We start from the raw sequence: 26,309 nt of genomic DNA, 5'->3' as shown, positions 1-26,309 counted from the left end.
GGAGTCTACGTTTTCTTTCTTTCTCCCAGTGAATATCATCTTGTATTCTCACCACTGATTTAAGCGAACTCAGCATTTCCTCGCAATGGTTTCAGGGGCAGAACCAAGGGAGGGGACGGGAGGGACAGAGGGAAAGACAAGAATTAGTTGAGATGTGGTGGTGGGGGGATCAGCTGGTCTAAGAGGATGGAATGTAATTTGTCAGTTTCTTACTCTTCACAAATGAAGCTTTCTGTTTAGACCCTTGCCTAGAAATCCTGTTGCCTCTACCTTGAACGTTTTCAAGCATATTGCCTCTAGCTGGCATCTGGCCGTGCTCAGTGGGGAAATGTCCTCAGACTAGGAATTGGTGTGCAACATAGAAGATTTAAACTCAAGTCCCGACTAGTGGGCCAGGAGTGTCATTCTGACCAAGGGTCTCGGTGTCCGAGTGTTCTGAGCCTGGACTGTGGCTTCTGTGCCCGCTTATCCTCTGGGGAGCTTTGCCTCCTTCGCTCAAGGAGGCAAATGAAGTGAAATGCACTCACCTGCCGACTTCCCTCCCTGGGTGCCCCAGGCATCCTGGGCCTGCAGTCTTCCTAGCGAGCATGCTCAATAATGCAGCAAGACTTTGCTCCGCCACAGTGTCACCTGTCGGGGTGAGTTATGCCCGTGCCTATCTGAAGTGACAGCCATCTTTGAGTACCAGGGGCTCCAACCGACTTCCCTTTCATCATTCCCTGGGGAAGGGAACATTTCGACAAGGTGTTTCCCCTTCCAACTTCTTTCTTCCTGTTCCTTCCTCCTTCCCTCACCCGTACCCCCCTCCCCCCTCCCCCAACACACCTGATCAAAACATTACCCCTGACAAAGGTTTCTCTCTCCAAATTAAATGAGTCCAAACAGCCTGGGAATTTTCACAGAGAAAGTGCAAAAGCTGATGTGCAAAGTTAATGAATCCGGTAGCGGAGCGCACATGATGGAGTCAGATAATGTGATCCAGCCGCCTTCCTGCTCCTCACACTCCCGTAAAGGATGTACGGAAGTTAGTTATATGGCGTGATTCTAACATCTGTCCTACCCCATAATGGCAATTTGTATAAGTAATGGAAACAGGTTAAATACTTCCATTCTAATGTTGCCGGCAGGGATGAAAATGAACATTTCAATGAAATCATCCGGCAGAGAGGAAAGGGGAGGGGTCCAGACGGATCCATCTCCACTCCCTTTGGTGATGGGAGCCTAATGAGAATGCTGGGATGGATAGTTTATCAGATGGAACAGGAAGAGCCAGTGAGTCTCTGAGATAGAATCGCTGGAGAACCGCACAGGCACCTCGGTCTCGCTGGCAGACCTTTGCTAATAACGTGCTCTTTTCACTGCGAGGGAGCCTGGGAGGGAGGAGGTGGGGGGCTCTGCATCTGTGTGTTCCTCTAATGGGGTGTGGCGAGGGTCATCTCCAGCTGCAGAAACCACCAGGGCGAGCTTCCTTGGTGGTGGAGGATCCTGTCTGAGATGTAAAAGGAGGAAGCCCTGCTGCCGTCCTCCTGATTTCCTTGTTAATGATAAGGAATCCACGTTTGGAACGGCTACTTCTTCGCCGGGAAAATCTACGTGTTTCCGGGAGTTGCTCCTTGAAGAGGCGTTGTACATGCACTGCAGATGCTATTTGGGAATGTTTCTAAATGGGAACTTAGCTCTTTGCCGCCACAGCCCCTCTGTAAACCCTGGACCTCCAGAGCAGCAGCAGCAGCAGCAGGCTGCTGGCTGCTGGCAAGGACGTCCAGGTGTGCCCGGGAGCCTGTGGCTGTGTGAATTTAGCACTTGAGTGTGGAGTGTCTGACAGATTCTCCTGCTGAAATGCCGTGTCCACAATCACCGCAGCCTCCTGCCCAGACTGTATTGCTTGACATCCACAGGGGTAAAAAGGGAAAACCCTCAGGAATGGGGAAATGGCTTAGTAGGTAAAGCGCCCGGCTCATTGGGCAGGTGTGCCTGTAATCCCAGCAAACTCTGGAAGCTGAGACAGGAGATCTTGGGGCAGGCTGGCTGCCTAGACTAGTGAAATCAGCGAGCCCTGGATTCAGCAAGAGAATCTGTCTCAATAAATGCAGTGAAGAGCAGTTGAGAAAGACACTTCTGGCTTTCACAAACATGTGCACATGCTGTATGTGTGCCCATATACATGAGCACATGAATACATGTGTACGCTTTACATACAAATACAGAGCGCGAGCGCATACACACACACACACACACACACACACACACACACACACACACACACACACACACACACGAGGATGTGAAAACATTTGGTTAGCCAGGCTCTTGTCCTGCCTCTTCGGCACTGAAGACTGGTATGTGAGAGATTCCAGCCACCCACATTTGGAGCACTCTTTCCTTGAGAATGCCTTCCACTTTCCACCGAATGCTTCCCGTCAGGGAGCGCAGCAGCAGGTGCATGCGACTACTCTGTCCTGTGGCAGGGTACTGGGGCACCAGCTTGGAACCTTTGACTTTCCCAGTGGCTTCCACGCGGGCGGGCTGGCGTGTAGCGAGCAGGCGTGTTCCGGGAAGGCTTTCTTCCATTGTTGCCTCAGCCCGTGGAACAGAGCACCCACACTTTCCTGCATCTCTCCCGGGAACAATGGTGATGATGAGGAGGCAGAATTCTGGGAGCATTCGCCTCTGATGGAATACAAAACAGGGCGGCTCAGGAACGCACCTTCACTTTGTGCATAATTGGGGTGCAGATTAAGATGCAGGTTGGGGGGGGGGAGGGGAGGGTACAGACCTGATTGCTCAGAGCCACTGTTATTAAGACTCAAGGGAATTCAGAACTTTACTACATTTAGCCGTTAAAAAACAAATACAGCTGTCACTTCTCACTGTCCTTAAAAATGACTGTTGACAAGAGCGAGCTGTGTTTTCTTTAGAGAAACAAAGATGTTTTAAACAATGTTGCGCTGCGAATCGAGAAATACAGTTCTTATCCAATTTGCCAAAGATACGATGTTTGCGCCTCATTATATAGTTAGGATTTGAGATGAAAATATTTTTTTTCAGACAATATGTGTGTATTTACGTGGTAGACCGTCAGGGCACACATGGTTGGTGTCACATTAATCTGTAACAGGGCTGTGTACACTGCCTTCTGTCCACTCTTATCCAGAGCTCACGGAGTCTGATGTGGTTCAGGATGACAGCGCATCTTCAGGGACACATTGGCATCCAGAAGGCATGTTTTATGACAAAAAATATTAACAGGATTTAATTTTAAAAAAAAAGTGGAGTCTGATTATAGATTCCTGAACAGTGGAGATGAGAAGTTTTCTGGGTTTGCACACACGAGCACACACCTGTGTACGTAAGCATTGCACACATGCATGCACACATGTGTACATGCTCACGCCTGTAGTCTTTTCTGTGCTGCTGGTCCCTACTTGTTCTTGTGTCCCGCGAGACAGCTCCCTGTGCCACTCTCCCCCCCCCCCCCCCCCGCCCCCCAGCAGGACATACTGTATGTGTTCACACTGTCACGATTGGCACTGCCGTGCCAGGCTCAGGGAGGGCGGGGGAGTGCTGGCGAAGCTGTTTTGACACAAAAAGAAATAGCAGAAATGATGATTCGGAGTCTTTGTTTTAGTTGATGGGGAAAATGTCATTTATTTCTGTAAGTAATTGTGAAAGGAGAATTTTATACTGCAGTTACCAATTCCTGGCTGCTCATTCATCAGATTTTCATGGTGGGGGTGGGGAGGGCAGGGGTGGGTGGATGGTACTGGGGAGAGGGGGTTCATGGAAAAAAATGCAATGGGGGGTGACTTTCCTGGGGTTCATCAGACTCTTCTTTAAAAACCCGTTAGGCCAAAAATCATATTCATTCACCTTGTGAAGTATTTTGTTCTCACAGTTTCCATCTGTAGAAACAGCGGTCTCTACAAATATCATACTGTATTCCAGTACATGTATACACAGGAAAATGAAAGATTTTTGGAAAATTGCAGCCTATATAAAACAAAAGATCTCTAGAAATGTCACATGTAGTGAAAACAAAGGATGGTAATAAATAATCCTGCTACCTGAATTAGTTCTCTCCTCCCCCTGTAAAAAATCTTTAAAGAAAGCATCTTTGAAAGCAATTATGAGAATTCACTGATAATAGTAAAAATAAGCCTAATTATTCTGATAAAATTACATTCTCTGTCATGATAGGGCAGATAAAATTCAGTCCAGACACCGGGATTGTTATTAGAGAGACTTAAGGGAAGCCGAGTGCTGTGGGGCCTTGTGTGGAGTTTCTGACCAGGTGTGGAAACCATCGTGGGCTGTGCTGGCACATGGTTCGTCATGGTCATAGAAAATTGGTATCTGCCCATGGCATACTTAAAGACAAAAGGTACCCTAACATGGTGCCCAGATTGGCTCCTCGGTGTCCTGTTACCAGCTCACATTAGTACGAGCGACATTCTCTAGCCACCTTGTCTTAGAAGATAAGACACTTGGCTTTATAAAGGAGACGCGATTCTGAGAAGTGTGTTGTGGTTTCAGTGAAGCCTGTGCTTCTTGTTTTCCCCCAAGTCTCAAGACCCCCAACTGAGACCCTCGGAAGGAACTTTGTAGAAGATGTAATCTCTGGGTTGCCGTGTGGCAGGGAGCAAGGGTGATGTGGGTCTGGTTGGTGGCAGTCCTTACAGGCTTTTCACATTGGTTGAGGTGTAAGTCAGGGTAAAGGCCCTGGTCCCGAGTCATGTTTCTTCTGTCTCTTATCAGGGGAATCCCACCTGTTGACTAAAGTCCACTGTCTTCAGGGTGCCAGACATTACCAGGCTGGGGCCCCGGCTCTGGGGGTGACTTGCTAATACTGGGTGAATAGGCCTAGACCCTTCCTCTGCCTTAGGATGGGGGGGGGGGCTCTGTCCTTTCTGACTTGGGGTATCGACTGAGAATATGTCTTTCCCTGGTGCTTGGCTTTGGATTCGTACATCTTGAATGAGATGACTTGATCTTGTAGAGCCAGAGGCCGTTCCATGGTATACCTGCATGCATGCATGCAGCTGTCGAAGAAACCCAACACTGTGCTCTCAGGAGAGCCACGTGCCCCACACCCTCTCAGTCTGATCTAACTTCCCTCTGGCCTTTCCAAGCTTCTCCTGTACTGTTTGTTCCTCTTCCCGTTCTTCCTGATACCACAGAGCACCTTGGGAAGCTTTTCATCGTTTTATGTGCGATCTCTGCCACCCTTCTTGTAAAATGTGTTGTAACCTGCAGTCTGTGTGAGACAGAAGATTAGTATCTGATTTGCTTATGGGCAGACTGGGAAGGGTCTTGGAATGTGCTTCCTTATTTCTAAGCTAATTTTAAATTGAATTCTGGGGCGGCGAGAGAAAGCAGAAATTGTATTTATTTTAGGGCAGTTACCTATGGATTCCTAATTAAAATTGGAATCGAGGGGAGGTCATTTCTATTTACCGACCCTGCAATTCTTAAAGGTGGCTTCTCCTGGGGCTTAAGTAAAGAAAGACTTCCGTCGCAAGGCAAATGCATCAGCAAAACGGCGTGTTAACAGTCGCAACCAGCAACTCAAATTTGCAAAAGTGATAGAAACGTATTTGTCCCTATCACATCAGAGCAGAAGTGGCCTTTCAGCCTGGCTTGGCAGGGCGTCAGCTTTCCTGTGAGAAATCAGGACCATGCTAGCAAATTAATGTATATCTTGCTTGCATTTTTATGTTCTTTTCAGGCTGGGAAGGGATGTCTTGTGCTGTATCTGCTTTCTCTGCATTTTTTCCCCCGATAGATTCGGACTCCCATCAAAACCACCTGCTCTCTCCATGGCAAAGGTGAAGTTACTCCACACGTGATCAATTATAAATTTGGAAGAAGTTGTGTTTTGCAAGATTCTAGGATGAACTGAAGCCACACATCCATCCTTGAGGTGTGTGTGAGCCTCTTGTGAATTGGTCCCTTGGAGTAAATGTATTTTGATATAACGGCCATCTGTTCATGAGTATCACGTTTGCCAGTAAGAAAAAAAAAAGTTTGGTGTAGATAAACATGCAATTTGGTCTGATTATAATTTCACCAGGTGGCAATACAATAGCGAAGTTGGTGTTCACTGTAAGGGCAGTCACCAAGCAGGACTGAAGGCCTGGGGTTGATTTGATACTTTTAAACATCCACTTTCCTCTCACAGCCGACTCTCCACGACAGGGGCTAATGTGGAAAACAGAGCATGAGTGGAAAGCGCCCCCACGCCTGCACCACGTGGATTGCCCCTCCCCTTCAGAGGTCCCCGGGAGCGGCTCTCATACCCACTTTGGGCTTCCTGCCTTTCTTCCCCGGTGCTATGGAGCATTCTTAAAGTCAGTGAAGCTGATGAAAGGCACATGAGAAGAGGGCCCCAGATAATCTACTGGGTCACACCTGGTGTCAGGACACTGTCTGTACTGGGTCACCTCCCAAAGTCCCTCCTAATCCCCTCACACTGATGATTAGAATTCATAGGTGAATTCTTTTGGAACAGAAACATTCGAGCCATAGCAACAGATAAGCACAGTGTTGGGCGTAATGACCACAGTGATTCCTGTAACCTTAAAACTGCTTCATTACCACGGTTGCATTGGGGGAGGAATCAAGGCCCCAAGGCGTGAGTTGGTGTGTCGGGCTTACCCTGTCTACCAGGATCAACAGCCTTGAGTCTGTCCTTCTTCCTTCCTCTCTTTGTGCCAGACTGACGTTAAAGGGACGCAAGATGGCTGTCCCTTAGAGGGAACCACAGTGGTCATAGACCAAGTGCAATCAATGCAAGTGCACCCTATTCTCCATATCCAGGCATCCTGGGAGCATCCTTTTCTTTGGATCACCCCCAAATCCCGGGGTCACTGGGCTGACCTGCTTTTGCATGACTGGTATTACAGTTGGGCCCCTTTGGCGCATCCCTCCCTGACTGAGAAAGGCCTGCTTTTGTGGCTACTAAAGTCAGGCTATGGGAAGCCCTTCTTGCTGTCAGCCTGCAGAATCCAGGCTAGAGAATTCTTTCATGGCCTTTATCCTGTGACATCAGCCATCCTTTTCTCTGTAGGTGTTCAACTTTGAAAGGAAATTCTGCAGGCTCTGGATTCTTAGGGTTCTGGCTGGGGATGCCAGAACTCTGTCTCTGGCATTTGGAAGAGGAGGTTCTCACAGGTGAAGCTGGGAGCTGGCTGGGTGCTCAGTAGCCCCTTTGGAAGGTAGAGAGATCCGAAGGGTGGCTTCAGACTACCGGGCAAAGGTATCCAGTGGTTTGGGCTGCAAAACACACGCCTGTCCCCAGCTGTCACTCAAGGGTTTGTGCTTCCTCGTGTGTCATAGTGAAAAAGTAACTAATTAAAAATAGATACAGTACACTAGAGAACATGGACAAATGGGAAATAGCTGAGAAGTAGAAGGTCTCCGGGAATAAGGAACTGGGAGAGCATGGGATACAAGGGCAAACGCGAGGTCAGAGGTGGAGGCTGGGGTGAGCCTCACCAGCAAAAACCAGAAGAGCGGGCTACCTGCTGCCTGTCTGGAGACTCTGCAGCTGCCTTCCAAGGGGCCACTCAGAGGGGACATGGAATGAGGAGCGACAGGGGAGGTGGATGAGGGCATGCCGGACAGCCTGGGAGGGACCACAGATGCTTGACTGATTGGTCAGCATTCAAGAAAAGGGAGAGTAGTGACGTCCCCGCCCAGTAGGAGAAGTTATTCTCTGTGCTCCTTGGACCCGTTGGTGGCTACACCCAGTGGGTGCTCAGGGAACGTTACATTACATGGCTAGCTGATCTCAGAAATGGCATGCAGTAGCTAATGTGAATTGAATGGAAAACTCTGGAGAAGATTTTGAAAATACAGTATTTACCAGGAGGCACTCCAGTCAGCATAGAAAAACCAGCAAACAAACAAACAAACAAACACATGCATCCATTAGCTTGAAGAAGTCACCGTTAACCTGCTCTGAAAAGGGTCCCCATTGGACTGCACATACAACATGGCTTTCCTTGTCTTTGACTTTCTCCATGTCATTAGATCATGGTGTGTGTGTGTGTGTGTGTGTGTGTGTGTGTGTGTGTGTGTGTGTACACATGTGCATATATGTAGGTATATGTTTATGCATGTGCTTGTTAAGGCTGGAGGGCAACCTCAGGTGTTGTCCTCAGGATCGGCTCACCTGATTAGGCTAATTAGTTGAGACTGACTGACAAGGTACCCCAGGGACCCACCTGTCTCCTCCTTCCCAGGGCTGGGATTATAATGTGTATAACCCGTTTACAGGTGGGGTCTGGGGACTGAACTCGGATCCGGATCCTCACATTTGAGTGGTAAGCGCTGTGCTAACTGGCTGTGTCCTAGAACCTGCTTTATAACGTTTGAGTGGCATTTCCTTCTGGGCGTGAACTTCTGCTCTCTTGACTGTCTCTCACTCTGGGAGACTTGGGTTTTGATAAATGTTCTGTGCCGTGATGCTCTGGGGAGGTCTTCGTGCGTGAAACTGCTGCTTCATTTCGCACCATCTTAGGCTCCACACCCAAGACTATAAAGTTTTTGGACTAGAAGCCATCAAATTTTAAAATCTCTCTCCTTTTTGCCTTGGGTATTTGATATTCTCTTGTTTTTAACTGTCTGGTGCCTCCTACATAGGCTGTAATCCAAAGCCATATAGGCTGCGGGTTGGACACCGCTCCCCCTGTTCCCTGGCGCGTGTCATACACTGGCGCCATTGTCTGTGCCTGACATGGGGGTTCTGAAAATAGTGGGAGGCAGCCCCGGCATGCCTTTCACTGGCAACCTCTGTGAGGTGAGAGCAGCCCCAGGCTGGCGGTGATCAGGGCTCATGGAAGGCTTTGGAGGGTGAAGTCGAGGCCGGTCATCGAGACTGCAGACAGACAGACAGACTCGAGAGGCCCAGAGCCAGCCAGGGCACACAGGGATGCCAGCCTGAGGTCTGTGGACCTTTGCCACCTGCAGGAGCGTATGCAGGGCAGGACAAACAGAAGCCACTTCCAGATAGGGGTGTCTGCAAGGTGGGTGAGCTAAGTGGACAGAGAGAAACCTGGCCGTCAAGGGCCCAGCTTCCCTGGGGGCCCGCTGCCCCCTTCCCTCGCCCTGGCATGCTTGCCCTGCTTTATTGAGACATAAGCTCTGAGGATCAGGTTCCTCTCGCCTACATCCACCCTCCAGAGAACCGGTGGTGGAGATGGGTGCGGGTGGAGGGGGGGTGGTCGGAGAATGGCCCCTAGGGTGGGGAGCCCTGTTCTCTGTGGTTCTGTTCCATGTCCCCAGGCCCCTGCCTGGTGTGCTGGCTTTGTGGGAGTGTTCATGATTTACATGTCAGCCCAGTCTGGGAGCCTCAGCATGCAGACCTGGAGGAAGGAAGGTAGGAAAGCTGTGGTCCCTGTGACCACACTTCTGCTTGGACCAAGGGGAAGGCACACTTGTAGGATGGCATGGGAAGAGGCTGCCCATTCCAGATACCTGTGGTCCAGACTCCAGCCACTGCCCATACCCGTCACCTTTTCCCCAAGCAGGACAGCCCAGCCCCACTTCCTGTGAGGGAAATGGGCCTTATGGGTGGCTCTCCACATGGCATACCAGATCTAGGTATCTTAAACACTTAGCTCTTGCGAGTCTGGCAGTCATCTTAGGATGTCGCGGGCCTTTCATTTTCCAGTAGAGCTATAGAATTACGTGGCGTCCGACCCCGCAGTCGACGTTCATAGACGACAAAGCCCGAGGCCTCACACTGTTGATCGTTTCTCACCCTGGTGGTGCAGCATTAGCAGAATTGTGATTCCTGGTTCATTAGCGGGCTGCTGCTCCACGCTGCTGTGAAGGGACCAGGGCCTGTGTGTTCTGACTGCTCTGGGATTGTCCACAGAGGTGGGCTGAGGCCAGTGTAGAGAGGTAGTGTGCACAGGTATTCTGCAGGGCCTCAGGGCCTCCATGTGGCAGATTCAGTGGTCTCTCACTGTGCGTGCATATGTGTGCTTCTCCATGTGGGGTGATCATGCATGTGCTGCCACATGTGCTCACACATGCATGTTCATACATGTGGGGTGGTCATACATGGGTCCACATGTATGGTGTAATCATATATGTGCTATCATATGTGTCCTTGTAAATATAGTGACTGTGTGTATGCTGTCTAGTGTGTGCAGGAGGGATCATGTGTTCTTATATGTACAGGAATGATAGTGCTGTCATATTATGTTTCTTCTCTCACATGTGGATGACTATGCATGTACCCTCATGTGTGGTTGCATGCATAGGGTGACCATGCATGTAATTGTAATGCATGTGTTCGTACAGACAGGGTGACTATGCTTGTACTGTCAAATGCATGGTCATATGTACATGAGAAGTACACGTGTTGTCATGCATGAGCTCACACATACTGTGTGACTGCACACGCTGTCATGTGTGTCTGTGTATATAGGGCAGTCATTCCTGTCCCGTGAGTGCCTGCTCCTCCTCAGCCTGAAGCCTTTCATTTGCAGGTGTGGAAGCTTCTCCATGCTTCACCCACCCCTGGCACATCCTCCCTTGGGGCACAGAGATATTCTTTGTCCCTCCTGTCACTCCTGTCTGGAAATGCTTGTGCTCTTTGCCACGTTCCCTTAGGATCTGGCTCTGATAATGTGATAATGAATGATCATGTTTAATGAGACGCCCCTCGCAGGTCACGTCAGTGCATTTTAATAGGGGCTTGCTGGAGAATACCTCAACCTCGAATCCCCTACTTTTTCATGAAACACTAGGTCACCTAGTTTTTCTGTCAGAGAAAGGAAGGGCAGAGGGGAGAGGGAGAGGGAGAGAGGGAGGGAGGGGGAGAGGGGAGAGAGAGAGAGAGAGAGAGAGAGAGAGAGAGAGAGAGAGAGAGAGAGAGAGAGAGAACGCACATTGCTCAAGTAAGTTTAGGAGGTGGTAAAATATGTCAGTAGCATGATATGTCACACATCAAAGTGTTTAAAATGATCTTAGTTAAGAATCGAGGCACCTCATGTGGCCTTCAGCCTCCAGTTGTGCAGGCAGCCTCAGGCCTGTGGCGGCCATAGGGGCCTACACTGCTGCCTTTCCTAATTAAAAATTATCAAGATAAAGTTTTCATAGCACCAGAGTGACCATTGTCACCATTTTTCAAGGAATAGTTCAGTGGCATCCAGAACATTCTTCCTGCTGGGCTGCCACCCTCATCTCCAAACTAGACCTTTCCTCATCTTGCAAAAGTGAAACTGTAGCCACGAGACATCATTTTCCCATTGACCTCCCCGACTCTGGCCCTGCACCCAGCACTGTCTTTCTGTGTCTTGACTGCTGGACAGACCCTACATGAGGGCACGCGGCAGTGTTTGTCCTTTGTAAGCAGCCGGTCTTCCTTCACGCGCTATCCTCAAGGCTCGCCCATGTCTTCACAGGGCCAGGGGTCAGGGTTTTCCTTTCGAGGACTAGATGATGCTCTGTGGTGTGGATGACCACATCTGTCCATATGATGAATGTTTGCCTTATTTCTTCCTTTAGCTGTGTGTATGATGCTGCTTTGGGTCTTGGTGTGTGACAGTGGCCTTGGTCACCCTCTGGCAGTCTTTCATAGGTAGCACTGTGTTTTGTCCTAGATGTGATAAGCGTTTGTTTTTTAGTGAAAACCATATTATTTTTACTGCTTGCCATGAAGGAGTGTTTTTATTTATGGAAACCATCGAATATTGCCTGGGAAATATATTGTTCTAAAAAGAGAGCCGGGCCCCTCCTGATTTCAACAAATTTGCCATAAAGAAATCACAGGGGGCTCTCGAGTCTAATGAGGATAGCACGTGTGTGTGTGTGTGTGTGTGTGTGTGTGTGTGTGTGTGTGTGTGTGTGTGTGTGTGTGTCCCCGGGGCATTGGTGGGATTCCTTGTTTGTCCTCAGCGCTCAACCGAACTGTCTTTAAGAAGGGGGTGCTGGTTTGGTGCTGCATGCCTGTAATGCTAGCATCTGGGAGCTGGAATCGAGAGGATCGGGAGTTCAAAGCCAGCCTGGGCTACTTGAGACCCTGTCTGGAAGGAAGGGAGGGGTGGAGGGTGGGAGGGAGGCGGGGCAGAAGGGAAGGAGAATAGGGAGGCAGGAAGTGAGAGAGAGCAGTGTGGAGGTTTAGGCTTCTGTGCCGAGAAGTCCTGCACTTTGTGGGGGATGGCCTCAGGGTAGCCTTACTCCTGGCCTGCTGTGGTCCAATGGGCGGGCACATGGAGTTGACGGTGAGGTGGCCTTGTAGTCTGCAGGGAGCCTGGCTGAGAAACATCTTTTTAAAGATCACCTAACTGCTGGGGAGGCTGCGTCCTTGAAGATGATTTACTCCTTCTGACCGTGCTTCATTTTTCTCCCCTAGCTTATGTTCCCGAGGAAGAACTGAAGGCGGCCGAAATAGATGAGGAACACGCGGAGGATGGCAGGCTGCCTTTGGACATTCAGGACAGCGACTTCGTGTGCAGTGAAGAGACAGAGATCAAAGAGGCCCAGAGCTACCAGAATTCCCCGGTCAGCACCGCCACCAATCAGGATGCCGGCTACGGATCGCCCTTCAGTGAGGGCAGTGACCAGCTGGCCCATTTCAAAAGCTCCTCCTCCAGAGACGAGAAGGAGGAGCCGCAGTGTCCAGATAGTGTCTCCTACCCCCAGGACAGCTTGGCACAAATCAAGGCCGTGTATGCAAACCTGTTCTCCGAGTCCTGCTGGTCTAGCCTCGCCTTGGATTTAAAGAAGTCCGGTTCGACCACCAGCAACAATGACGGCAGCCAGAAGGAGAGCTCCACGCCGGCCCCCGCGCCCCCTACCAGCACCGCCAGCACCGCCGCCTGTACCACGGCCACCACGGCCATCACCAGCTGCAGCACCAGCACCAGCCACAGCAGCAGCACCACCAGTAACAACAGCAGCAGCAGCAGCAGCAGCAGCTCTGGGTATGACTGGCACCAGGCCGCCCTGGCCAAGACCCTGCAGCAGACCTCGTCCTACGGGCTGCTGCCCGAGCCCAGCCTGTTCAGCACCGTGCAGCTCTACAGGCAGAACAACAAGCTGTACGGCTCCGTGTTCACCGGGGCCAGCAAGTTCCGGTGCAAGGACTGCAGCGCGGCCTACGACACTCTGGTGGAGCTGACCGTGCACATGAACGAGACGGGCCACTACCGGGACGACAACCGGGACAAGGACTCCGAGAAGACCAAGCGCTGGTCCAAGCCCAGGAAGCGCTCCCTGATGGAGATGGAGGGGAAGGAGGACGCGCAGAAGGTGCTGAAGTGCATGTACTGCGGGCACTCCTTCGAGTCCTTGCAGGACCTCAGCGTCCACATGATCAAAACAAAGCATTACCAGAAAGTGCCTCTGAAGGAGCCTGTGCCAGCCATCGCCAAGCTGGTCCCGTCCACCAAGAAGCGAGCGCTCCAGGACCTGGCATCCCCTTGCTCCCCGGAGCCCACGGGCATGGCCACGGAGGTTGCACTGAGTGAGTCGTCCAAGGACCAGAAAACGGCCAACCCCTACGTCACGCCCAATAACCGCTACGGCTACCAGAACGGCGCCAGCTACACGTGGCAGTTCGAGGCCCGCAAAGCCCAGATCCTCAAGTGCATGGAGTGCGGTAGCTCCCATGATACCTTGCAGCAGCTCACGGCCCACATGATGGTCACTGGCCACTTCCTCAAGGTGACAACCTCTGCCTCCAAGAAAGGAAAACAGCTGGTGCTGGACCCCGTGGTGGAAGAGAAGATCCAGTCCATCCCCCTGCCCCCGACGACTCACACCCGGCTGCCTGCCTCGAGCATCAAGAAACAGCCGGACTCCCCTGCAGGCTCGGTAGCCTCAGAGGAAAAGAAAGAGCCAGAGAAGGAGAAGGAGAAAGCTCCTCCTCCGGCAGCCGGGGATGCAGAGAGAAAAATCAAGGAGGAGACGGAGGACGCCGCTGAGAAGTTTGAACCCACCACCCTCTACCAGTACCTGCGCGAGGAAGACCTGGACGATAGCCCCAAGGGGGGCGTCGACATCCTAAAGTCGCTCGAGAACACTGTGTCTACCGCCATCAGTAAAGCCCAGAATGGCGCGCCCTCGTGGGGTGGGTACCCCAGCATCCACGCAGCCTACCAGCTGCCGGGCACCGTGAAGCCGCTGCAGCCGACGGTGCAGAGCGTGCAGATCCAGCCGTCTTACACCAGCGGCGGGAAGTCACTGTCCTCCACAGAGCACAGCGCCCTCCTGCACTCCCCAGGGAGCCTTACACCCCCACCCCATAAGAGCAACGTGTCTGCCATGGAGGAGTTGGTGGAGAAGGTCACCGGCAAGGTCAGTGTGAAGAAGGAGGAGAGGCCCGCCGAGAAGGAGAAGGCCTCCCCGGTCAAGGCCGCCTCCCCCGTGGCAAAGGAGAATAAAGATCTTCCCAAGTCAGAGGAGACTGGGAGCAAGCCGCAGAAGAAGGGCGTAGACGTGGAAGCTGGGAAGGCCAAAAAGGAGGGTCCGTTGGATGCTCACACCCCAAATGGTACAGAGCCTCTTAAGGCCAAGGTCACCAATGGCTGCAGCAACCTGGGCATCATCACAGACCACTCTCCGGAACCTTCGTTCATCAACCCCCTGAGTGCCCTGCAGTCCATCATGAACACCCACCTAGGGAAGGTGTCCAAGCCTGTGAGCCCCTCTCTGGACCCGCTGGCGATGCTCTATAAGATCAGCAACAGCATGCTGGATAAGCCCGTCTACCCCACGACCCCTGCCAAGCAGGCCGACGCCATCGACCGCTACTACTACGAGAACAGCGACCAGCCCATCGACCTGACCAAGTCCAAGAACAAGCCCCTGGTCTCGGGGGTGGCCGATGCTGTGTCCTCGCCCCTGCGGGAGAGCGCCCTCATGGATATCTCAGACATGGTGAAGAACCTCACGGGCCGCCTGACTCCCAAGTCCTCCACACCCTCCACGGTGTCGGAGAAGTCGGACGCGGACGGCAGCAGCTTTGAGGAGGCCCTGGACGAGCTGTCCCCTGTCCACAAGAGAAAGGGGCGTCAGTCCAACTGGAACCCGCAGCACCTGCTCATCCTCCAGGCCCAGTTTGCCTCCAGCCTCCGGGAGACCGCGGAAGGCAAGTACATCATGTCGGACCTGGGTCCTCAGGAGCGGGTGCACATCTCCAAGTTCACGGGCCTCTCCATGACCACCATCAGTCACTGGCTGGCCAACGTCAAGTACCAGCTGCGGAGGACAGGGGGAACCAAGTTCCTTAAGAACCTCGACACAGGGCATCCTGTGTTCTTCTGTAACGATTGTGCCTCTCAGTTCAGAACTGCCTCCACGTACATCAGCCACCTGGAGACGCACCTGGGCTTCAGCCTGAAGGACCTCTCCAAGCTGCCACTCAGTCAGATTCAAGAGCAGCAGAGCGTCTCCAAAGTCCTCGCCAACAAGACTCTGGGCCCCCTGGGGTCAACCGAGGAAGACCTGGGCTCCACATTCCAGTGCAAGCTCTGTAACCGGACTTTTGCGAGCAAGCATGCAGTAAAACTGCACCTTAGCAAGACACACGGCAAGTCGCCAGAGGACCACCTGATCTATGTGACCGAGCTGGAGAAGCAATAGTGTCCAGGTGTGCAAGGGACCGTGGAACGTTGCACTACCATCCTGATTGTGCTGCACTAGGCCTGGCCTGAGCCGCTGAAATCAGTCTTTCCTTTGTTGCTGAACTGCCTATCTGGACTTGGTTTTTCTTACACATATTTTGTAGTTATATTTATATGCTCTTTGTCTGATCTGTGCATGTTATTTTTTCTTTTTTTTCCGTGAGTCAAAGTCTGACCTTTATTTTCAGCATCCCTTCTTGATGTTAAGCTATCTTTTGTAGGAAATAGTGGGGCACGCTCGGAGACATTGTTTAGCGGTAAAGGAAGATACAAATAGCAGCGATCAAGAGACATCCTAAAATTACGAAGTTGCCATGACAATAAAGGTCACAGGACCTGGTAGTGTCGAGTTTAACCCTTTGAGGACTTTATCTCTGTGCCTTTCACTCAAAAATTAAAAAAAAAAAATTTAAAAAAGAAAGAGAAAAAAAGGGGGAAAAGGCGCTTAAAGGCATCTCATTCAGATCAAAAGCTGTGTCAGACACAAAACTTATTTAATAATTAAAAAACGAGCTTTTATATGCAGGACTGGTTTGTGAAAAGACATGCATGCAGCGGTCGGAGACAGAGAGCTGTCTGGGACTCACGGGGTTAGGAAGCCACAACTTTATATGTTCAAAACAAAAACAACGTATACCCCAGTTGCCACTGTGCCCAAACCCTCTGGATGCTGAAAAATGCCACTTTTGGCAAAAAAAGTATGCAAGCTTATTATTTAAAAAAATGTGTAAAAAATGCTATTCTTTTTTTTTTCTTTGTTCCTGTAAAATACTGCAGTTTATAGTTATTTACAAATGTAAGCTTTGGTATCAGCTGACCTTTCTATAGCGTGATGCATTGGTAAATGAAAAAAAAAACACAGAAAAAAAAAACAAAAAAAAAATGGGGCAAATGTTGGATCCTTTCCTTGTGAATTGCCAGCGTCAGCTTACACACGCCTGTATGTTACATATCATATCATTTTAATCTATTCAACTTCCTTTGTACCTTCTGGCTGTATGCTTTCTCTTTTAACTTTTTATATTGTCATTTTATATTAAATTTCTGTGTATATAATGTAAAACCACAACTTTTGGATAAAATTTAGTTCCTGCAGCTTGATTTAAATAGAGAAATTTTACTGGCACCTGCATCTTCTCAGATGCATGTACTCAGAGGAACTATCAGACAAAAATAAATAAATAAAAACAGAGCAAGCAATGCACTATTAATTATACATTTTGATGTCCCGTCATTAATACTGTACAGTACATTTTGGTTCACACAATTAAACCCACTGTTTTCTCAAATGTAAAATAAACCCACACGCAGTTCTTGATTTACACAGATTGTCATGTCGTCATTATTTTCCCTTTGAGATGTTATTTCAACCACAAGAGGTATTGCTTATGCAATCAACCAACAAAAATTTTTATTCAGACTCATCATTTCATGATTTGTGTGTTGACACCCTTCATTCCGATGAGAAGTACTGGATGTTTAAAAGTGATAATTAACATTCATCCCTCCACAGGGTGCCAAGGCTTCCCAGAGTTCAGTCCTTTGGTGATGGCCACTTGGTCCCTGGATGGACCGTGGTGATTCTTTCAGATAATCCTTGCAAACTGTTAGAAATAGCTGTCATCAGCCCCTGGTGCACACCTGGGCTTCGTGGCCAGGAAGCAGGCGAGGCCTCACGGCAGGCAACTCAGGCCCTGTGGATCTTGGACTTAGTTTTGCTGCAAAGAGGAAAACCTAGTTTGTGAGCTTTACAAAATGTGCTTTTAGATGATCGCGTTTGGCGGTTTTTCTCTTCAGTCATTGAGTGGAGACTTAGTTTTGTCATTTCCAAGGCGCATGAGGGCTCCACCAAAAAGGTCCAGCACTAATCCTGAGATGTCATGACTCTACTAGATTCCTGACGTTGTTGCCCTGGTCCATTTTCAGCAACCAAGGACACTGAGACCTCTGGTCTCCTCCCTCAAAACACTTAGTCTTTGTTTTGTTTTGTTTTTACCATTTGCTTAAATTTTCATAGAATTATATCCCAAGAAAGGTAAGAACTCATACTATGTTCAGAGGTGCCTAAGCAGTCACGATGTCTTGATGACTCCCTGGCTTGCTCCTAGAGGTGAGGATCCATCCCATTTCTGCCAATGGCTGGAGGAGCTGGCACAGGGCGGGCCTGGCCAGTCAAGTTTGCACAGGCCTCTGCACAGGGAGGCTTGCTGAATTTTTCTAACTTTTTTCATTGGCAAATAGCTGTGTCCTTTAGGAGTCTTCAGCCATTAGACACACCAGTTCAACTACCAGGGGACCGGAGGGGTTGACAGTGGGCTAGCATTGAGGCCCAAGGCGTGGACAGGGGGTCCTTGCATAACCACCTTTGGACGACAGATCCGTGAACATTTCGCCCTCATAGCAAGAGCTTCGAAGCAGCAGTGAAGGCGAGCAGTGGGAGGTGAGAGTTCTGAGGAACAGCCCGATGAGGACAGTCTTATGTCCTCAAGGCAGCTTGAGTTCTGATCCCTGGGGGACAGATACAGAATTCCAGATTATTTTCTTATTTTTTTTTCTTTGCAATTCCTCAGCTTATTGGCATATTATCATCATTCCAGTTCCCCAGTTGGTGGGTGGAAGTTATCGCAACACCACAAAGATGGCGACCCCAGTTGACATCACTGAGTGCTTCCACGGTCCCAGGTCCTACTCTGTGCTGCGCGACCCTTCCTCACAGCTCTGCACCAGGTCCCTGTCAGCCCGACTTGCAGACCTGGAGAGCAGTAACAGCAATGGGCAGGCCTTTATCCTCGTCACGTGGCTTGTCATGGACAGAAGTTGGACTTTGAGCCCCTGAGTACTTATTGAGGTACCAGAGGATGGGTCCCAGGTGAAAAACTCTGATTTGGTCCCAGGAAGAGGCCAAGGAGGTTTTGTTTGTTTGTTTTGGTTTTAACATGGTGATGAGCTAGAGCATCGCCCTAGAAAATGGAGAGCTGAAGTTTGGCCTGTGTTGGTGGGCAGCTACCACAGCAGTAATAGTAAACAGACATCCTAACATCCTTCTAGCCGCCTCCAGCTGTGGCTGCAGAGGTCACACGCTTCGGTGACTTTATCTTCTGCTGGATCTGGAAAATAAGTCAAAATGACGTTGGCTGTGAGTTTATAACTGGAACTGCACAGTGGATGCCCAGTGACACAAACACTCAATTTGGATAGAAAGAAAGAGATAGAAGGTCAGAGAGAGACCTTCTGGCTGGTAGAGCGTTTGCCATGGTAGCAGAGCACCCGAGATGGATTCCCCAGAGCCAGGTGCGCAAAGTCAGGTGTGATAAGCACACACTTGCGATCCCAGAGCAGCGGAGGAGGGGGAAAGGTAGACCCTGGGCTCATCGGCCGACCACCCTAGCCTGCTTGGTGAGTTCCAGCCTAGTGAGAGACCCTGCCTTCACAAACAAGTGGATGGATGGTTCAGGAAGAATGGGACCAAGGTTGTCCTCTGACCTTCACACACATGTGCATGCATACACGCACACACATGAGCATACACATGGACACAAATAGACTAACCGGAGGGATAAATCAAATGCTCACCATTCCTTCACTGTACGGGGGCAAGCATCTACCATTTGTCAGTCCCAGACTACAGGTTTCTGCACACCATGAGATCCTCCCTGTTTCTCCCTCCTTGTCCCTCAACCCTGAGGAGAGTGGTTGGGTGGGGGCAGGTTACCTGTACCCTTGGGATGTGGAAGGAGGTAGGGAAGTCAGATGGCTGCTCCTTTAGTCCAGCATTTTGTTGGGTCAGGCTGACAGTTGTGCCTATACAAAAATAATCATGGTTTGCATTTAATCTGTGGTATGACCATTAGGTTTAATGACTGATTAAACACTTTCCCCCTTCACATGCAGGGTTTTAAGAGCTCGAGCTGTTTCTCTGAATGTGGGTTGTTGTTGTTCAATCAGTATTTGAGGTGGGATAAAGTCTGTGAACTAACACTAGACAACAGTTTATATAAGAGAAACTAGCATTTAGGTAGTGCATGGAAAAGGGAATATTTAAACACTTCAAGATGCATGTCTCTCATGGGCGGAGAAACAGGCAGGTAAAGTGCTTGTTGCACAAATATGAGGGCCAGAGTTGCCCGTCTCTGGAACCCATGCAGAAAGGCCAGATGTGGTATCAATGCTCGAATAAGCCAGCTCTGGGGAGGGAGACCCAGGAGGATCCCAGGGACTCACTGTCCAGGTAGCCTCGACTAATCAGCTGGTTCCAGGCTGACGAGAGACTACGTCTAAAGGCGACAGATGGGATGTCTAAGGACGACTTCCCAGGTTGGCCTTTGGCCGCGCGCGCGCGTGCGCGCGCACGCGCGCACACACACACACACACACACACACACATGTTCACATACACATGAACATGGACACACATACACACATAGCTTTCCATTTCGGTGATTGATAATCTTGAAAAATCTGTCTAGCTGGACGTTGTCATACACACCTGAAATCCAGCACTCAGGAGGCAGAGCAGGTAGATCTCCGAGTCACAGGCCAGCCTGGTCTACATAGCAAATCCAAGGCTAGCCAGGGCTACATGCTGAGATTCTGTCTGAATTTTAAAAAGAAAGTAAGCTGTTGATCTGAGACAAATGACATCTAGCCAGTTCTGAATTCTCAGAAACCAGGACACACAAATAATAATTTCAGTATTTTTATTGAGCATAGTATTTTTATTATTTATTATAATTTTGTAGAAGACAGCAGATTCTACTGAAATCTAATCATTGAACTATACGCTTCAGAGACATGGAAAAGTAAAAGTTGTTTTGAAGAGAACTTGAGCTCTTACTTAAGTTTGATGACTGAGATTGAAGAGACACACTCATCCCAGAAAATCTGAACAACACAAATAAGGAAATAAAAACCACTGTCTACAATTTAGAGACAGTCGCTGCTCCCATTTCAGTGTTAATGTCTCCCCCCCCCCCATTGTAACAAAATAGGGATCACATTGAACATAATTCCTTCCTTTTCTTGCCCAGCAGTTGATGGGTTGTGCATCTCTCCTTGATTCTTTTAAGTACTGATTATTTGAAATCTTACCGGGATGTACTTTAACACAATCAAGTACCTAATAGTTAAAAATTTTAAAGTTCATTTATAGATTTTTCACTCCTCCTCTCAATATTTTTGGAAATAGTTTTGATCACATCCTTAGAACCCAGTGCTTGTAGTTGGAATTTGTCTCATGGTGTGGTGACACACGTGATCCAAACACCCACAGGCAAGCTAGAGGAGGCAAGCCCTGAAGACAGCCCCAACCTGCTCCGCTTCGCCTTCTACACGGGGGAGGATTTTTTTTAAGTTTTGGGTATTTTCATTAATTGTCTGATATAATAATAATTTAATTTATAGTACTTGCAGTACTTGTTACCTGTTGAAGCTATGTAAAGGAAATGTTGGTTTGGAACATGCATGGCTTTGGGGGCACTTTCACATGGATTATGATTTCATTTAAATTCAGGCAGTTGGGATACATGCTTTACAGACACTCCAATAATGAGGAGAAAAAAGCATCCCTAGGACACCTGGCTAGCTCACTCAGTCTTACCATATCTCATTTGTTGGCGGAGTGCTGATCTAGCTTCCCCAAGCCCTGGGATCCATCACCAGCACTGCAGAAACTGGGTGTGGTGGTGTTCAGGAAGCAGAGGCAGGAGGATCAGAAGTTTAAGGTTGTCCCCAGTTACACAGTGAGGTTGGGGCTAGCCTGGACTAGAGGATACCCTGCCACAAAACAAAAAAGCAACATTAACAATAATTAAAAAAACAAAGCAAAGCAAAATCTTGCCTAGGCTGGGCTTGGTGGTGCAGGCTTGCAATCCCAGCTGCTTGAGAAGCTGAGGCAGGATCACAACTTTCAGACTGTGTGAGTTTGGAGTTCAGTTCATTGAAAGCATCCTTGATAAGGAAATGGCAGGCAAACCAGACCCTGGGTTTGGTCCCTCGTACTAAAACACCGCCCCCCATCCTGAACAACTCGAAGTCAGTCACCTACGCCCTTGGGAACTGCTTCCAAATAGCACAACCTGCTCATAGGAAGCCAAGGTTATAATCCCATGATTTACATGAGTAATTAACCTTTAACACTAGCAAAACAAGACTCTCAGAATCTAGCAGTGAACAGAGACAGACCACCCAGGGGTGGCTCTATCATGTGAAGTTATTTCATGATCATTAGCAGACAAGGGTCTCCCTGCAAAACCTTGCTAGTCATCGTCTCCCATAGCTGAGTTACTCCCAGAGTTGAAGTTCATGGGCACTGCTGAGGACCTACCTTCTGTGACCCAGGTTTTTGACGAATGGGTGCAGAAGCCCACCAAAAGGTGAGGATGACATGGGAGGTTCATCAGTTACAGTCAGGAGGTTCTTAAGTCCACACAGATCGATGCTTTACCGTGAGCAGGAGATGTTCCTGAGAACAAATGTTTAGACATGGGCTCACCACAGTCGGTGGTCCCGGGATGACTGACTCCAGCAGACGATGATGGGTCTCAGGTCTGTTACTTGGAATCAGAGTAGAGGCAGTGGATCTGTACATCTGACCACATTTTGTTTAAGTGTTTGGTACATGGCATCCCTCACATTTAAAGAGAAACGTATAAAAACTAGGAGCTTTTGGGCTAAGAGGATGCAGTACTTGAAGATGAATTTAGAAGGTATTAAAGTATGAAGCATGGTAAACAAAATCACCATTCTAGGGATATTTTTCTTTGAAAACTTGTTTGACTAAAAAGTCCATTAGTGACAAGGGACTGGGGACAGGTATATTGGGAACACCAGTTTCTAAACAGATAAACAGCAAGGAAACCCGGTTCTGCATAAATCAAACCGTCAATCAAATTCTAGTGACTCCTATCAGCTGGCTTTCCCAGGAGGCTGTCACAAAGTACCACTCAGTCTCCAGGTGAAAACATCTTTCTCCCATCCGTAAATTTTCTCTTTTTAATACATTTAGCTCATTATTTAAAAGAGTGATTTTTCAAGTTTTCACTGGCTAGAAGTCAAGAAGTTCCTTTTCTCTTTATAATACAAATATATAGTGTGAAACTTATGCCCCATCACAACAAAACTAAAGGGGACTTTTAAATCTTTTATAATCAGGATAGTTTAAAATGATGTGGTGAATCCTCTTTGTATGTGTATGCATTTGTTTGTATACTGGTGCATTAATGTGCATGTGTGTGCTCATCTTTGTGGAGGCTCTAGATCAATGTCAACTGACTTCCTCCATTTTTCTTTAGTCTTCTGGAGACAGGGTGTCTTACTGAACCTGGAGATCATCAATTTGGCTAGGCTGGCTTGCCAATGAGCTGCAGGGATCTGCAGGTCTCTAGTTCTCAGTACTGGGATAACAGTTGGGTACCACTGTGGATCCTAGGCATCTGACCTCAGGTCCTTATGCTTCCATGGCAAGCACTTTGCTCTCTTAGCCACCCCCTGCCCTCTAAGAGATAGTTTCTTTATCTGGATCATAATATTCTTCTCAATTTATACAAATTAATTATTGATCAATCATTAACATCAACCTTTGACTCCTAAATATTAAAATAACAGATGTTGGAATCCTTGGTTATGTCCTAAGGTGTTAACTTGAGAGACCAGTGTCCCAAATCCCTGAATCTTATTTGTTAAACACTTAGACCTTAGACCTAGTTCTCACTTTTGAAGGAGTGGAGTGTCCTCCTGGGTTTTCCTGGGCCTGCTCCATGAGAACCATGGAATTCACAAGTCATCAGTGTGAATCTGCAGGACCACAAATGTGGTCAAGGAGCTTTTACTTAAAAGGACTCTGAGCCTTTGTGTCATGGATCGGTGTGACAAGTGACAACCTCTCAAAACTTGGCATCTGGATATATTGGCTGAAGACTCATTCTATTATTCTGCCACTCCTTTACCAATAATTAGAAAGTGATGGCATTAAAATCTGAAGTAATTTGCTAGAGGAAATCGGAATGAAAGGACTGTGTTCACATGATAGCTGGCTGTGAAAAATAATTCTTTAAAAAATGAGGACATTTAAAATGGTAGTTATTTGCACAGATATAGCATTCTTAAACATCATGTGAATATTCCCCTTGAGTTCTGGGTAGATGGTTGGAACCTGGCAATAAATGACATCGTATTTGTTGTCATGGAAGCATTGTAATACCCTCCTAAGAAAATCCTTCCAACAAAACAAAGAAGGCTGGCAGAAGCACACAGTTTCCCGACTCTGCACTGCTCCGAGGAAAGCCAAAGATTTATAAAAAGAGTAGCCAGGTGACCCCTCACTTTTCTTAGAATGTGTTTCAGTAAAAACATCACCTCCCTGGTCTTGGGAGCACCTAGGGTTTTGAGTTCCCCCTCTTGCTTTCTTCCAGCAGCTGCCTTGGAAAAGTGGAGCCCGCTTAGGATAGGAAGTCGGCTGTCTCAGAGCTGGTTTGGAAGTCCTCTGTGTGCCAATGATTTCCATGCTAGGAGAATGATCTAATTGCATTGTTTTGACATGAATTGATGCATGAACTTTTTTAAAAAAAAACCTTTTTGGTATGAAATTGGCAGTACTCTTGCTTGATGCAATTCTGGCAGGTAGTACCGGGCTGTGCTCATCTCTGCATGGCTCTCTCCAAGGTGCAATTGGTTTCTCCTAAGCTTAATGCATCCAAGACAAAATAAACATGTTTATCCCAGTGCGGTAAGAGCTTTCTTTAAAGGTCCCACTATGTAGAGTGCTTTGGATTTGGAAAGCACTTCTGATTTCTGGGGAGGGGGTGGGCGGGCGGGGGCAAGGGGAAGGTGCTGCATAGAGCGCATGCTCCGTCAGCTTACAACCCATGTGTGCCAAGTGTCTTCTGCCCCCATGGCCAAACCTTGTGGCAGGAAGAGAGACACTGGCTTTGTGTGTCAGTGGGAAGAGTGGAAGAATGGCAGGAAGTCTGAGAGTCAGGGGAACAGAAGAGGTAGATGAGTCAGATAGCCTGGAGAACTCTGGATTGTGAGGCTGGCTTCACCATGACCATTGTTAGACTTGAAAGTTCTTGGTGGCATTCTGTCACCTCCAGTGGGAAGGAGGAAAGAGCAAATGAATGGTCACTAAGGAGAGAGAAGAAAAAGAACAAAACTGGAATCAAGCCACTGATCCAGTGAGGTAGCCAATGAAAGCAGCAGGTCTAGCTGTGTACCTTGGGTGAACATGACCCAGCCCATGCATGGGGATTGACTTGGAGGAGTCTTGTGACCATGAGGTAATACCTACCTGGTGGGCAGGACTACAGCGATGTACCATAGACCGATGAAAACGAAAGCAGGCAATTGGAAGGGTCCAGACCTGACAGCTGTTGATGGTTTTGGTGTCAGTTGGCAAAGAAAACATCAGGCAAGGGGACTGGAACATGGCCTGTCTAGGGTTAAAGATCTTTAAGCTTTCGAGAGAATGTATAAAAGAAAACTCTTTCTGAAATAATTTATGGAAATGCCGTGCTCCCTTTGAAGGCTCCATGTCACTGTGTGGCACTACGCAATGTTCTTTTTCTTCACCTGTCAGGCAGAGACCACCTCGAAGAGCCTCACTGCTGATTACTAGTTAATTGTCATTAATAAGTGACAACTGACATTATGGAGGCTTAATGCAGAGAGAACAGAAAAGAGCCGCAGATATTCTAATGAGCTGACTCCTACGTGCCCTCTATTGTTGTCGAAAATGAGGAGCTGTCGTCATTGTTCAGGAGATGGGCTTCGACTGCTCTGGAAAATATTCTCTTTAATTTCTTTATGCATAGATAATTCCTGGTACTCTGTATTTCTCTCTCTCTCTCTCTCTCTCTCTCTCTCTCTCTCTCTCTCTCTCTCTGTCTCTCTGCCTCTCCCCCTCCATTTCCTGTCTCCCCTCCTTGAACACACACATGCACACACATGGGCACACATGCACCTTTCCAGCCTTTTCCTCTGAGCTGGCTTAAAAGAATAAAGAAAGAGTGAAACCACCTTAAGAACAGCTAAAGTTATTCCTGGACAAGGGAGCAGTGTGCTCCAAGGCATATGCATGCATATGTATGTATGTATATATACAGATGGACGAGAGGTGTTGCTGTCCAACCTCATCATGCTTGTTGACTGAGATGGGAACAGAGGTGGAGAGGTCCACAGTGGAGAACAGAAGGGTGGAAGGCAGGAGAAAGAAGGATCTAGCACATAGAGATCTGACAGTCCCGACTGGAGTCCCGAGTGATGATCAGGAACATATGAACACGTCACAGCAAGTCTTCCACAGAGATGCTACTCTTCCCAGCCCTTGGAGCACACAACAACAAGAGCAATGAAAATCCCCACAGAACCTTCCAGAAGAGAAACCAGAAATGAGGGGAAGTGACTCAAGAGACATCAGACTTTGGGCCTTGTCAGTTGTCATTCATTTTTTGGTAAAGTTTATTCACACAAAATTGGCCTGTTAAAATTCTATGATTAGAGGAATATCCTGAGAGCCAACTCCAAGCTCTTCTTTTTGCCCGTGGGAGGGGGGCACGGGCTGGGGAGAGAGCTCAATAGGCAAATGCCTACTGTGCCAATATGAGGGCCTGAGCTGGGGCCCCAGCACCCACATAAAACCGAGCATGATAGCATGTAATTCTTGATAGCATGATA

General features: G+C 48.6%; 1 protein-coding gene across 3 annotated transcripts in view; it reads left to right on the top strand.

Annotated features, from left to right (window-relative positions):
* The window catches only part of Tshz1 (teashirt zinc finger homeobox 1), a 74,623-nt gene extending 57,660 nt beyond the window's left edge, over positions 1-16,963 (top strand). For 2 of the 3 annotated variants that reach the window (XM_042264084.2, XM_076555647.1), the window contains exon 2: positions 12,368-16,963. In XM_042264084.2, coding sequence (XP_042120018.1) covers positions 13,144-15,600 — 2,457 coding nt within the window. In that variant the 5' untranslated portion in view covers positions 12,368-13,143 and the 3' untranslated portion in view covers positions 15,601-16,963. Of the gene's footprint in view, positions 1-5,198; positions 5,921-12,367 lie in introns of those variants that run through there. The other variant, XM_076555648.1, reaches the window with a different exon arrangement.
* The last annotated feature ends 9,346 nt before the right edge of the window (positions 16,964-26,309 follow it).

Source organism: Peromyscus maniculatus, chromosome 19, assembly GCF_049852395.1.
Source record: "Peromyscus maniculatus bairdii isolate BWxNUB_F1_BW_parent chromosome 19, HU_Pman_BW_mat_3.1, whole genome shotgun sequence".
Classification (NCBI taxonomy): domain Eukaryota; kingdom Metazoa; phylum Chordata; class Mammalia; order Rodentia; family Cricetidae; genus Peromyscus; species Peromyscus maniculatus.
The sequence above is the reverse complement of the archived record's forward strand: the minus strand, read 5'-3'. Positions and strand labels throughout refer to the sequence as shown.